The 13,502-nt window shown below is 35.3% G+C and overlaps 1 protein-coding gene across 1 annotated transcript in view; it reads right to left on the reverse strand.

The window, feature by feature from the left end:
• MBOAT2 (membrane bound O-acyltransferase domain containing 2) overlaps positions 1 to 13,502 on the reverse strand; it is a 92,287-nt gene that overhangs the window by 8,615 nt on the left and 70,170 nt on the right. Inside the window, exons 7-10 of the mRNA XM_067294268.1 lie at positions 11,680 to 11,863; positions 5,291 to 5,483; positions 2,102 to 2,205; positions 1,693 to 1,757 (exon numbers count right to left, since the gene is read on the reverse strand). Coding sequence (XP_067150369.1) covers positions 1,693 to 1,757; positions 2,102 to 2,205; positions 5,291 to 5,483; positions 11,680 to 11,863 — 546 coding nt within the window. The remainder of the gene's footprint in view (positions 1 to 1,692; positions 1,758 to 2,101; positions 2,206 to 5,290; positions 5,484 to 11,679; positions 11,864 to 13,502) is intronic.

Genomic DNA, 13,502 nt, shown 5'->3' on the forward strand with positions numbered 1-13,502 from the left:
GTAGCTCAGTTAACTGCTTAAGAGCTGTTACCAGCTCTAGTTTTTTATACCTGATCAGGGTTTGTGCAAGTCCTGTAATTTTGATGGTTCCTTTTTCAAGATTATCAGGAAAGAACAGAAATAATGCTTTGTATGCCTCGTATTTCTGTACTTCATACGAGAAATAGCTAAGATTTTAGGTAATTCTACAAATGGTACACAAGAGAGGTATTAAAAGTGGTTGTTTAAAGTAAAACATGAGCTTGTGCTATTTGAACTGCTGTAGCATACCAACTAATCAAGTGATTGGTAACATATACTCTGTGCTACTATTCATGGTCCTCATATATAATAATGAAAAGTGATTTTTTTACTCACAGTGAAACTTTAAGAACCACCCTTCTCCCTTACACTGTGGCAGAATGAAGACGCATATAGACTATCCTTAAAAGATATCCTCTGACTGTTCTTAAAAATACTCATTAAAGATGCTAACTTCTTTTAGCATCTTCTTTTAGGATCAACACACCAGCAATTGATTTGAATTTTTTTTCTTTCAGTTCAACAGAAATGTTACTTTATTCCCCACTAAAAGTTTTCTTTTAAAATCATTTAATTTAGGAGATTTGAAAATTTGTGAAACTTGACCTTTTTCTACAGTTTCAATACTGATAAACTTCTATTTTCATTCTAAACTAAAAATAATTTTTAAATAACTGCTTTGCTTTACTAAGTGATACATTTCAATACCTGTGAGCATATAATTCTTCCTTGCTGACTCTCCTAGCAACAGATTTTACTGTCTATTGAGCCAACTAGACTAATCACAAAATTCAATTTACTAATCACAAAGTTGAATTTCTTTTTTTCCATAGGTCAGAAAAAACATTTCAGAAGCAAAGAGGACAAACCCTGTAAAGAAGTTTGATGGAAGCAACATCCTGTTCCCAGCCATCCCAAGATAAGAGACAAAGTCCTCTGAACTGTTCCAAGATGGGGTTTAAGTCAAACCCCCAGCTACTGGTAAAAGACCACCTATCAAGAGATGGGGAGAAGGGAAACAATACCTGTGTCTCTACTGCTCTCAAGAACACTTTTTTACCTTCTAGTTACCACAGTGAAGTGGTAAAAGCAGAAAGATTTACTTCACTGGGCACTATGTCTGTTCCCTAGACAAGGGGAAAAAAAATGCATCTGAGGGATATGCTGAGTAGTTTGCAAATTATTTTGACAGCACATTGTAGGGTTTGATGTCTGCAGCGCAGTCGTTATGGACGGAGAGCACAAAGTTCCCTCTCAGAACACAGGCAAGTCCCTGTATCCCTGTGTGGCTAATGAAAGTCAGCGCTTCCCAGGCTGGCAGCCAAAGATGTGCTTTTTGCACAGTGCTCTCAGCAACATGCACTGCTTGGAAAGCTAAAGACTGGGCAGGGAGGAGGGAGGGAAAGGACTCCTCTACAAATTAATACTTTTAGGTTGCCTCTGAACAGTGGTAAAGACAAACAGTTTCTATCATTACCTGATAGGTTACACTGAAAGGTAAGTGCTAAATTCAAAGGGTTTAAAGTATTACTCAAGAATAGGAACGTCCAATGGAATTGGCTACACAACCACACTGTTTTGTGGATTTTAGCTTTAAATGTTAAATTATCTTCAAAGACATATTTATCTAAAACTTCAGTGCAGAAAAGCTTTCCTTTAAAAAATAAATACCTTTTAAGCCAAAGAGCTGTTTGAATATTCCAGTTATCAAGAAACATCTTGAAACTTGTGGAAAACTGTAAAATGAAAACAAATTATTTCCATGATTGTAAAATGTCATGAAATATTTCAGAACTATGTAATATAAATTATAAAAGACTATTTTGTGATTAATTGAATAAGGAAGCCAGGAATTTACTCAGCTGTTTATAAGCACAAAAGATTTTGAAAGTCAACCGACAGGTAAAACATATCCAAAACAGACTTTATTTTCGATCCTTTCCCAAGAGTATGAACACATCATTTCTGATTAATAACATATTCACTATCTTGAGAAACAAAATGTACAGGAACAGTTAATGAAATTACAACCAAGTACCTCCATGAGCATGCATTTTATTTGAAAGAGCCATGAACAAACCTCTATTTGCTGGATTCTCAGATTTGATACTAGATCCCAATGTGTAACTCCATTTTTATCATAACCTCTAAAACCAAACCCTGCGGCATTATTAATTGCATCTGCTGCAATGAAACAAAGAAACAATGAATTATAAACTGACTGTATTGCAAGTATTCACATCACATAACACATAGTTTGTTCACAATATTTATCACATTTTGGAAGCTGCATATTTATTTTTTTTAATACCAAGGATCACTGTATTAGACACTTGAACAAACAGGAAACAATCCAAGCAACATTCTAGTTTTCAATTTAAGAAAATCTTATACAAAAGCAAAAGAATGAAAAATAACACTGTTTCACGGTACAGGTATCTTCTTTCTCTCATACAGTCTACTTAGTTTTATTTCATGCTGTGCTTCAGATAGGCCTGCTTGAGCAATTTGACAGAAAAACAGACAAACTCAATGAGATGCACTGAGACTATGAAGTGGTTATCTATATATTGGTTGCGATCATCTGAGATAGCAGCTCAACACTCAGATGCATGCTTTTAGATATTCATTAAATAGCTATGGTGATGTTTAAAGCATAAAAATAATATTGCATGATTCACTTCAGACAGGTGCACATTTACAGCACCACACACAGACCAGGCAAAACCTAACACACAAAAACAGAGTAATTTAGTAAGCATTGCATACTTCTAAAACAAGTTGCCAAACTTCCACTGGTGGCACAAGACTTGTGAGTGACACGCTCCCGAGTCTGAAGTGTTCACAATGCATATCAAAGCTCAAATAGTTCAAAACAAACAGTATATCTCTCTTGGAGAAAAAGTCAGCTACTGTAATTTAGACTGTATGGGAAAGAGCATGAGATTTTACACTGAATACCACCTGCAAATTTCACTAACCACCTTTTCCTCAGCTTTGTTAGCTCAGAGGCTAAAGCTTCCTCAAAGTTATACCTCCTAAATTTGGATAACCACTTACCTGGAACTGGAGTTTTTCCCAAATATTGCCTCTGCTGAGCCAGGCACTTGAGTGCATGCACCCAAACACCGTAACCACGAGGCACATGGATATATAAATGACCATGTGTGGAAGAACACCAGTTCCTCTCATAATTCCGAAGAATACTAAAGAATTGGAAGTGAGGCAGACAAAAGGCTCTGAAGAAGCAATGCAGATTGAGTCCTCTAGTTACAGGACAGTAACCCTCTGTGTTAGTTCAGAATTCATCTAGAGCACTATAATTATATTTTTATATATATATATATTCAAATTATATATAAATATAATTATATTAAGTTACAGCTAATCCCCTCCTAAAATTTGCTCAATTCATATTACTACATTAAAAATGAATTTACTTTACACAGCAATGACCTGCCAATGAAATTATCTTTTCTCTTCCCCTTTCTTCTCAACAACTCGACAGAAGGCACTAATCCAGTGTATTCAGAAAGTAAGAGAAACAAGTATTTTCCCTTCTTTTCCAAATACTGCATTTTAAAACTTTTAAGTTATGTCCACTCTAACAGGTAATTTCCTCCAGTTCAGATTCTCCTGATTTCTACTGGTCTGCAGGCAAGCTTTGTGACATGTGATTTAATATACGGTAATTTATAACATTTTTATTTCCTCTCAACAACAATTTTAAGAAGTCATTTTAAAAGCAACAGAATTTGCTACTATGCATTTGAGATCATGCATGCCAACTTCAAACATTAGACAGTTTTATGTTCAATTAGAAACAGCTGAAGACATCAAAATCTATTTTCTTACTAAGGAGTACAGAGAGCACAGCTAGAATAAGTATTCATTTTATTATCGTTTTAGTAAGTATTCAGTTAGTAATTCATTTTATTAACATAAGTAATTCATTTTATTAACAGATTTCTTTTAAAGTGCAAAGAATAACAAAGTACAACTCAAAAGCATAATATTCAGTAAAAACCTAAGGCCACTGCACATTCTACTCACACCCTTAAAGTTAACATAAGGTGGAATGGAAGGAGGAAGGCCAAAACAAGGTACTTAGCAAACTGAATAAAGTACAGAGTTGATGCAGTTCATGTTCTTCAGTATTTTGCCAAAGAAATGCTATAAGCATGTATAAACAGAAATCCATCTGAAGAATTACAGGAAAAAAACTGAAGATTTTTTTTTTTTTTTAGCTGACTCCTGCTCTTGACAAGAGATGACACTGGTGCATAACAGCACAATATTCAGAATTATTTCTTTCTGTAATATGCCCCAGAATTATTATACTCAGACAAGCTGAAAGCACTTCATCCATTGACCAGGAATGAAACCAGCAGCTGTAAATGAGTCATGCTGCTCTAATACACGAAGGCTCTTTATTGCATTGTTTTCCACAGATTCTCAATCAAAAGAATTATGAAACAGATATGTAAAACTGGAGAGGAGGAAAACTGATGAAATCCGTTTTGTGAGGCATTTCCAAGATGCTAACTTACATAAATATAGCATCTTGGTGTGTGGGTTTTTTTTTTTTCCCTAGTAGCATGAAGTGTAAGGTAAAATATTGTTTAAACTACATGATCTATTCAGTGTCTTAGATGAGTGATTACAGTGTTCTGTCTTTCTGTCAATTAAAATTTTTAGCAAGCAAAGAGTAAAAATGAAGTGTCACCCGTCAAGGTCTGGAAATACTACTGCAAATGCCAACTACTATTAACAAACACTACGATATATCTGTATATCAATATATTCACTTTCCTGTTATGCTTGAATATCATCATCAAGCAAATTACTGATAACTAACCACAGAGAGAGGTTTGGAATAGCTTTTCAGATAGGCTGAAATCTAATTATCAAAAACAGGTATCAGACTAGCTTTAGTACAATTTTTAAAAGGGAAAAAAGTCATTGCTTGTTAAAACACTACCTTCCTGCCAAAAGCCCCCATGTTTCACTGAGATTTGATCAGTAGACCCTGATCTCATTTGCAACACTGTTACAACACTGTGCTTAGTTTTATAAATGTTATTGTTTTGTAAAAAACAAACAAGAAAACAAACAAATCCCCCCAAACAAGTGTACTCTGACAATACCTCATACTACTTAAAAGTAATAATGTTTTCCTAAGGCCTCAAGAGGGCACTGTCACATCAACACATGCTTAGTGGGCAGCATCTCAAATGAAAAGCAATACATACACTTTTTTGTTGCTTACCTAAAGTCCATGCAAAATAATATTTGGGTCTGGCAGCCATAAGAGACATATATAGGTAGAAGACCCTTACAGGCCATGATGCTGTAGCTCTGAAGTTATCATCAATGTTGTATTCCACAGGTAAAGTTTTTGTAATAGTCATGTGAAATAATAAGGACAGTCCACAGATTAAGAGTTTCTGTGCCACAGCTATCTGAAAAGTTTAAGACAGGAGACCTCGTAAGCTTCAGCTTTATCAATCTTCTAGAAACAAACACAAGTTATAACCTTCCTTTCCTACACAGGTGTGTATACATATATATACACATACATACACACGTGCACACACACATATATATGTATGTATATATGCCAATTTTTCAGTAATACGTACTACCAACTTAAAAATAGTTGGTAACATTTTATAGATGCTCAAGAAATAGTTTTGATTAGGCTATGAGCACCACTTCTGGGGAATGCAACAGATCAAATCCTACTACAGTTTCAGGCCCTGAAAAACCCTTTCAATACTGCGAACATCTTTCACAGTTCCAGTTTTACATTTCATTGTAAAATTACCCAAACAAATAAATAGTTAAGACATTAAGCACATAAGCCAGAACAGGACATCCGAGCTGAGCACTATCACTGCAGAGATTCCAAAGTTAATGGCAAAGCTTTAGTTCATTTTCAGTAATCTTTGGTATAATTCAGGTGCTCAGTTGCTGCCCAACTAAATGCATCAGTCATCTCTGCTGGAGTCTTAAAATATGTAAATTCCAAACCAAAACTGAAATACTGAAATAATTTATGGATTTACAACAAAAAAACCCTCAGTTTTATGGAGTTCTGTTTTCCAGCTAAAATGGTTAAGCTATATAAGAATATGCCCACATACATGTAAAAACCATGTTGTTCAGCTAGGATCTGGACTCAAGATTTCCTAAAAATTCAGTTTTGTTATAACCACCACTAAGGAGTATGTTATTTTTAGAAAAATAACATTTCCAAGGTTCCATTATAAAGTGCACAAAGCAATAACTCATGGCATTTGCTGCTTTAAGTAGCTAGTCTGATCCATATTCCACAGTCAGATATCATGTGTTATTTCAGTGACTTACACATCACACTAAATAAGCACCTGCAAAGGAGAAGTTTTAAGAGAGCTAGTCATATAAACTTAACTTGCAAGTTTTAATTGTAAATGATCTCAATATCTAAACATTACAATTTGAATTTACATTACAGGAAAGCAGTGACATGAGAGAAATGGTGAGGATAACTGGCAACTCTGGATACTGCATATATTTCACGATGGTCACCTCACCAGTTATTTGAGAGAAGATTAGAAAAAACAGCTAATTAAACAAACTGGCTGGCTAATTCAGGAGGCAACTACCTATTGACAGCTAAAGCCAGTTCCTGTTCGTTCCTACTTGCTTTCTAATGACTCTCATTTTAATGTTTTGCTCTGTCACAGGACTTCAAGGTGAAGGTCATAAACAAAAAACACTTTCAGAAAGATATTCTAGTAACTATTAATCCATCACTGTCTCTACCAGTGCAAGGGGATAGCTGAGCTGGCATTAACTTGTTGTCTTAGGGAATTTGAGTAGAACTGAATGTTCAGAAATTCAGCTATTAACTCTAATGAAGCTTTAATTTTGGTATGCAAATACCTGATACACACAAAACTTGGATATCTGTAAATACCAAAAGACATCATTAAGTTCCAAGGATAGTTGCAAGGATTTAACTTCAAAATCTAAACCACAATTAAAAGTCACAATTTATCATGAGAAACAGTATTTACAAGCTGGTAACTAAACATATAAAATAAGGAGCATGTTAATATGCTTATATTTTAAGTGTTTTTCATCTGAAGATCTCTACAAAGTCTCAAAATACTAACTAATGTTATCACTGTTTAAAATGGCCTTCTTCCACAGGCCACTATTTTCCAGTTCTTTTACATATTACCATCAATCTGCCAATTCTACCCAAGTTATGTTTAGTATCTCTTTGGAGAGTTTTAACTAAACTGTGGTGGAGAAAGCCCTTCTTTTAAGAAAAAGCATTAGAGTTTCAATAACATTAGAAAATTCAATAATGAACTCATACAGGGCTCCCTCTTAAGTTGTACTTTTTAAAAGACAAAAAAACTCCCTGCAGTTTTCAATTTGAAGTTGTAGAAAAGATACCATAGCAGGAAGTTTGGGTTTTTTTAATATATATAAAGTATTTAAATAATATATTTCTACAATTTTTTAGCAGTGACATTTAAGTATAGAACAAGCATCATAACATCCAGAAACAGCATCTTTCTTAATGTTACATGGATTTATTTTTTTTTTTTAATAATCCTGTTTCACCTCATGATTGTAAATCCCAGAGCCCCAATCAAGTATGCTGAGACCATTTACAGGGATCAGTATCAGGTATATTAATGTCCCTAGCAAACAAGGATGGAGACAATCTCAGGGCCCTAGAAGGATCCGAAGCTGCAGTTTCACGACTGGTTTATGTACAATTTCTGAAAGACGATCTAAACGCAGGCTGCAATGTAAAGGAGCCAGCCTGCCTCTCTCCTCAACGAGGCTGCAAGGTTTTGCCCTTTTCCTTCTACTGAGCCAGATTAGGGAAGTAAATGAGGTGAAAAACTAGCTGTTTAATTTAGGCAGGTTTTTTGTTTGTTTGGGGGGGTTTTTTGAACAAGCTGCTTTTTGACTGGATCAAGCAATCTGAATCAGATCACCAAGCAATTAAATGCATGTTAATACTACTATGACAAGCAAAAGACCCAGAACCCATACCCAAGACTGGCATAATCAGCATGAGTTTATACTTAGCTTGGCCTAAATAGGTTGTTAAACTACAGCCTGAGATTTGTTAATAGACAGCCTGAGATTTGTTAATAGCACTTAAGTTCTGAATAGATTTACTGATTTATTATTTCTGAATAGAAAGAATACTCCTCACCTGACACCATAGAAATCTACAGTTGAACTACCTACATCAATCCATTCGTTTAGTATGGCTTAACTGACTAGGTTATTGATACAAGCTTCTTTGCCAAAGCTTAAATAGGTAACCAATGGATTTCACATTTACAGAAGGATTTTTTTTTTTTTCCAATAGGGACAGTCACTAATTTAAAAAATTTAAATTTAAATTTCATTCAGTCTTTAAAGTTTTCAATGTATCAGTTTAAAAAAATGGAACATGTTTATTGCAGAATAACTCAAAAACGCGCTTTGCCAAAAGAAACTGTTCTCTGAATGAATTAAAAGAGCATAAGCTGTTCTTCAATCCCATATGTAGTAGTATGTACGTGACAGTCAAAGTAAAAAAACAAAAAGAGAGAGAGAAAAAAATCAGTAAGTAAGAATTTTAGTGTAGGAACTCCTATGCTGATCAGAGAGTAGACAGTTAATTTACAAGGAAAAGGTAAAAAAGGCCTGGCTCATTTAGCTTTGATGAACAAAAGCTGAGTGTTCCCAGATAAAAATATCAAATATGGTTAACACTGGGAAGGGAAAAAGGTACCAAGTTAGAAGGCAGTGCCAGAGCAAGAACAAATGTGCATAAATTAGAAGCGCATATAATTAGCTTGAAAGCTGGATTCCTAATCAGAGCAAAGGAGTTCAGGAACAGCTTGCTAATAGGCACAATAAAGGCAAAAAACAAACAAACAAACAAAAAAACCCCAAACAACCCACCCAAATTCCTAACCCCCAAACAAAAACTCCACTGAGCTCAGGGATTATATACATCTATTTCTGTATAAACATGTATAAGGTATATAAATATATATTAATAAGTAGATACAGATCTTTTAAATTTATTTAAATGAATTTTTCATTTTTCTTAGCTGATAAACAATCAATAAAGAGATCAATACAATATTGAACTACGTTAAAACATTATTTTGGGGAGGATGACACCTCTAATTGCTGGTAATTAAGCAAGAACTTCAACTTGTAGTAAGATTCTGTGTAAGAGGCAAAAAACACAGGTATCTGCTGACAGGAATCTTGTATCTTAAGGGCAGCCATGATAAAAAGAAACTCACAAAGAGAGAGATTAATTTCTGAGAGTTGACACCATTTTGAGCACCAACAATTGACAGCTTGCAAAAAGGCACAATAGGAGGGATATAAAAAGTAAGTTTTAATGGTGACTTGATACATTTAACAATGCAATGAAAACAGCAAAAATACTAAATCAAGTTAACATCGTGCAGTTAACACACAGTATAGAGGAGGAAGCTGGCATGAACTTGTTATATAAATGATATTTAACAAGAGATGAACATTACTGTAAACTCAGCTTAAGGATTTTTTCATTTACTATATTAACATTTGCTGATCCCCATTACGTTTCTGATTTTTCGAGTTCCCTAACAATTTATTCTTCTTGAAATAATAAATAACCTGATAATCTAGGAACACATTTAGCTCATTTTAATGTGAAGTTAATGGCATTTAAATATTATTCTAGAACAAAGCAATGAATATTTTAATTGATGAAGCAAATGCAGTAAAAAAAAAAAAAAAAAAACTCATAATCCATATTTCTCCAAAAGCACACAATACTATCTGGCATTATAAAATGCAGTCATATTTCTCTTACACCAGCTGGAAGGTGAAGTATCAATACCATAGACAGCTTCTCTTTATTTTCATGTCAGAAGTTAATGAAGCATAAATTGGAAAAAACAAACAAACAAAAAAAAGCATTTTATGAGCAACTCATTTTAAGGAAAACTGCTTACCTGAAAAAAAAGAATCCTTTATGAATTTATTTATTTCTATTGACTTTCCTCAGATTGCTAGCAAGATTACATGGTAAAGCTAAGTAGTCCTTCCAGGCAATCAGTAGATGCAAGTCCAGAAGTATTTATACCAGCAGATTTGGTTGGTTTCACTTATTTGCAGTAATTTTATTACACAATATTTTTCTCCAGAAACAAGATTTTTAATACATAAGATGTGATGCCTCTACTGAGCCAAAAGGATGTTTAAAAACAGGAAAAGTGTCTGCAACTTTGTCAATACAGCATATCAATGCAAGGACAGACCACAAGGAGCCAGCCTATGCAAAGAAGTCTCATTTGCCTTTCTCACTTCCTGACTACTTGCTCAACAGTAGGCGTCTATGAGCTTACATACTTTGTCAGCATGTGAAGCAGTTCACAATATTATCACCCTCCAGCTACTAGTTTACATTCCTGCGGTGCAAGTTACTGCAACCACAGCAAGACAGGTAGAATGGAGCATGAGTAAGAGTGGCTGGAGATGACACAGCTAACGGGAAGCACTCACATGGCCTGCTCTGTTCACCAAGCTGTGGAGCTGGTAACCTCCAGCTGGTGGCATGTGACAAGAAGCTAGGTGTGGGAATGCCTTCATCGGCTCCAGCAACAGCTAGTGGTCCACAAGATACACAGAAAACAGCTAATTGGTGTTGGAACTGGTGAAAGCCATTTATCTGAAGCGTATCAGTTGACTTCATAATAATTCTGATTTTTTTTTGTGTGGTAATAATTATCTTGGATTCAGGCACACAGATTTAAAAATCAGACACACTCCAATTTAGAGAATATGAAAAGAATGACAACAGAATATTCAGTACCCTGAGCACTAAACTGATTAAAAATTAATCAAAAACTCCTGAAACTTGTTACTTGTTGTCTTTTTTCATTTTAATTCACACATCTCTTGTAAAGTGTGATCAATTGGACTTTTATCTGTATGTATTTGGTCTCCTTTCTAATAATGGAATATAGAAAAAGAGAAATAGGCTGTATGGATTATTAGCCATAATATAATGTGATGAAGACATGAAAGTCTTGCTTTTATTACATCTTCAGATCAAAAAAAAATCCATCTCTAGTACTTCTCTACATGGATAAAAGTAATAAAAGTTAAACTACAAGTGTTTTTCAACTTGTTACACACAAATGTTTTCTGCTTGCTGCAAGCAAATGTTAAAATATAGAAGAATTTGAGAATGTTCATGGAAGTTTGCTGGAATTCTTAAGTCTCCTCAGCTTATATAAGACAAGACGTGCAGTTCATCCTCACCAGGACTTTTTCTGTGCACAGTATATGCTTCAAAGGAAACAGTCATAAACTGCTTCATCCAAAGATGGATTTTTAACCATACAAGCTTGTTAGGAAGCTCCAATTTCATTTGCTTTGTCCACAAGATCCAAACTGAAAACCATGGAGAAAACCTGCCTTAGAAAAAGTAAGCATTTAACTTTTTGAACATAGTGTTGACAGTACTGTTGATGAATGAGCTCCAGATACAGCTCAGAAGTTATGCCTATAAATGAACAGTGCAAACCAAGCTTTTCACACAATGATTACATAGCATTTGCACTGCAAAAAAGTCATAGATCTTACATTTGGAGAGGGATCCGTTTGCTCGTATTTTGTATCTTCCTTCCCATTTGCTTCAGACTGTTGCAGTTGGTATGATCTGCCTTCAATGAAAGTAATATAGTCTTTGTAAGAGCACAATGGGCCTGCCAGGATACCCATGAAATTACAGTTGTAACTTAAATACTCCAGTAGACTTGGCATACGCCTGTAATTCAAAGACAAGTAACTTGTGAGATGGAAAGTGTAGTTTTATACATTTCCACAGCAGCAAGAGTCATTCTTCATGTTATCATTTATTCTAATCATCTGTTATTCTAATCACCTGTTCTATTCATCTAATCTTCTATCATTTATTCATTTACAGTAAAAAACAAATGTAGAAATGCACTTTATTTGTATTTTGTAATCACAATTTAAAACAGAAATATTTCTCTCCTATTTGTACTGAGCATTTTCAGACTGATCTCTTGGAACTATGGTGACTTTCTCCTTGCCCAGCACCAAGCTAATATCTATTCTTACACATGCCTCTTCATTATAAAAGGCTTAAATGTCCACAATATAAAATAATAGCATGACTGGATGGGGTTTTCCTCGTCCATTCAAATATTGGCAATACATTTCTCATGATAATCAGGAAATTGCCATGTTTGCTAGAGACTGTTATTGTCATTATAATTTATTGATGCAGGCAGAATTCTTAAATATTTATAAGTAAACTTAGTAAACAAATCATCCTTCTGCAATAGACCAAAGTTTTAAAGACATGAGCTTATTCAGTTGTATCTCAAAATGATAAAAAAGATATCACTGATTTTCTCTGAATCCACTATCTCCAAGTCCTAAAAATTCTTGTGTAATTAATAACAAAAAGCATTTCTTAAAAGCAGAATATTCTACTTACCTAATTTTCTTCCCGCCCAACAAAAAATTGGCAAGGATGAAAAAATTTCAAAGTAATCTAAGTACAAATGCAAAAAATAACCTAGAAGATTTGTACATTGCTTACTGGTGTGACATACAAGGAGAGGCATAAACTGGGTACTGACACATATACTGGCATAAACGGCAGGGTTTCGGGTGCAGGGGTGACCTGTGTGGGTGGAGGCCATGAACTGCCCTATGTGGTCACAGACGGGTCTAGCCTGCTCTGAAACAGATGGGAACACCCCTTGCGAGCCAAAACTGCAAGCAGAGGAGCACATGGCGCCTCTGCTCAAACACGTTTAAAGAAGAGCAACAGACACTAGGGGAGGAGAAAATGGAGGAGACTTAATGGCATTGCTGGGGACACGGCTGGAGACATACTTGTGGAGTAAGTCTCCACACTAGAGGAGGAACCACGGCCCACGGGTGACCCAGGCCAGGGCACGGGGCAGCCCTGAAGAGCACAGCCCAAGGGCAACCCCACACTGGGGCAGGGGCACTCCCCGAGGGACCACAGGCAATCTGCACAGGGGCAGAGAAAAACAAGTAAGTAGCAAAAAGTGGCAGAAAAGACATCACACAGATAATCCCAACCAACTGCGCCACCCATCACCCCAAAAGGATTGGGAGGGACCAAATGTAACTCAGTGAAAACAAGAGAAGTTGAGACTATGAAGGGGGAAGGAGAGGTGTTTGACTGAAGCTGAGCCAAGGGAAGGAGGAAGAAAGGTGTTTCCCTAAGCATTTTTTTAACTGCTTATGTTTTCTTCCCCCCTACCCCATAACCAAATCAGTAATCAAAATTAAATTAATCAAAATACCCTGAGTCAAGACTGTTTTGCCCATGATAACATATTATTTTCAAGTCTCCTGAATAAAGGAAGACAAAGGTAAGCTAAATATTAAAAACAGAAATT

This window comes from Apteryx mantelli, chromosome 3 (assembly GCF_036417845.1).
Source record: "Apteryx mantelli isolate bAptMan1 chromosome 3, bAptMan1.hap1, whole genome shotgun sequence".
In the NCBI taxonomy this organism is placed as follows: Eukaryota; Metazoa; Chordata; class Aves; order Apterygiformes; family Apterygidae; genus Apteryx; species Apteryx mantelli.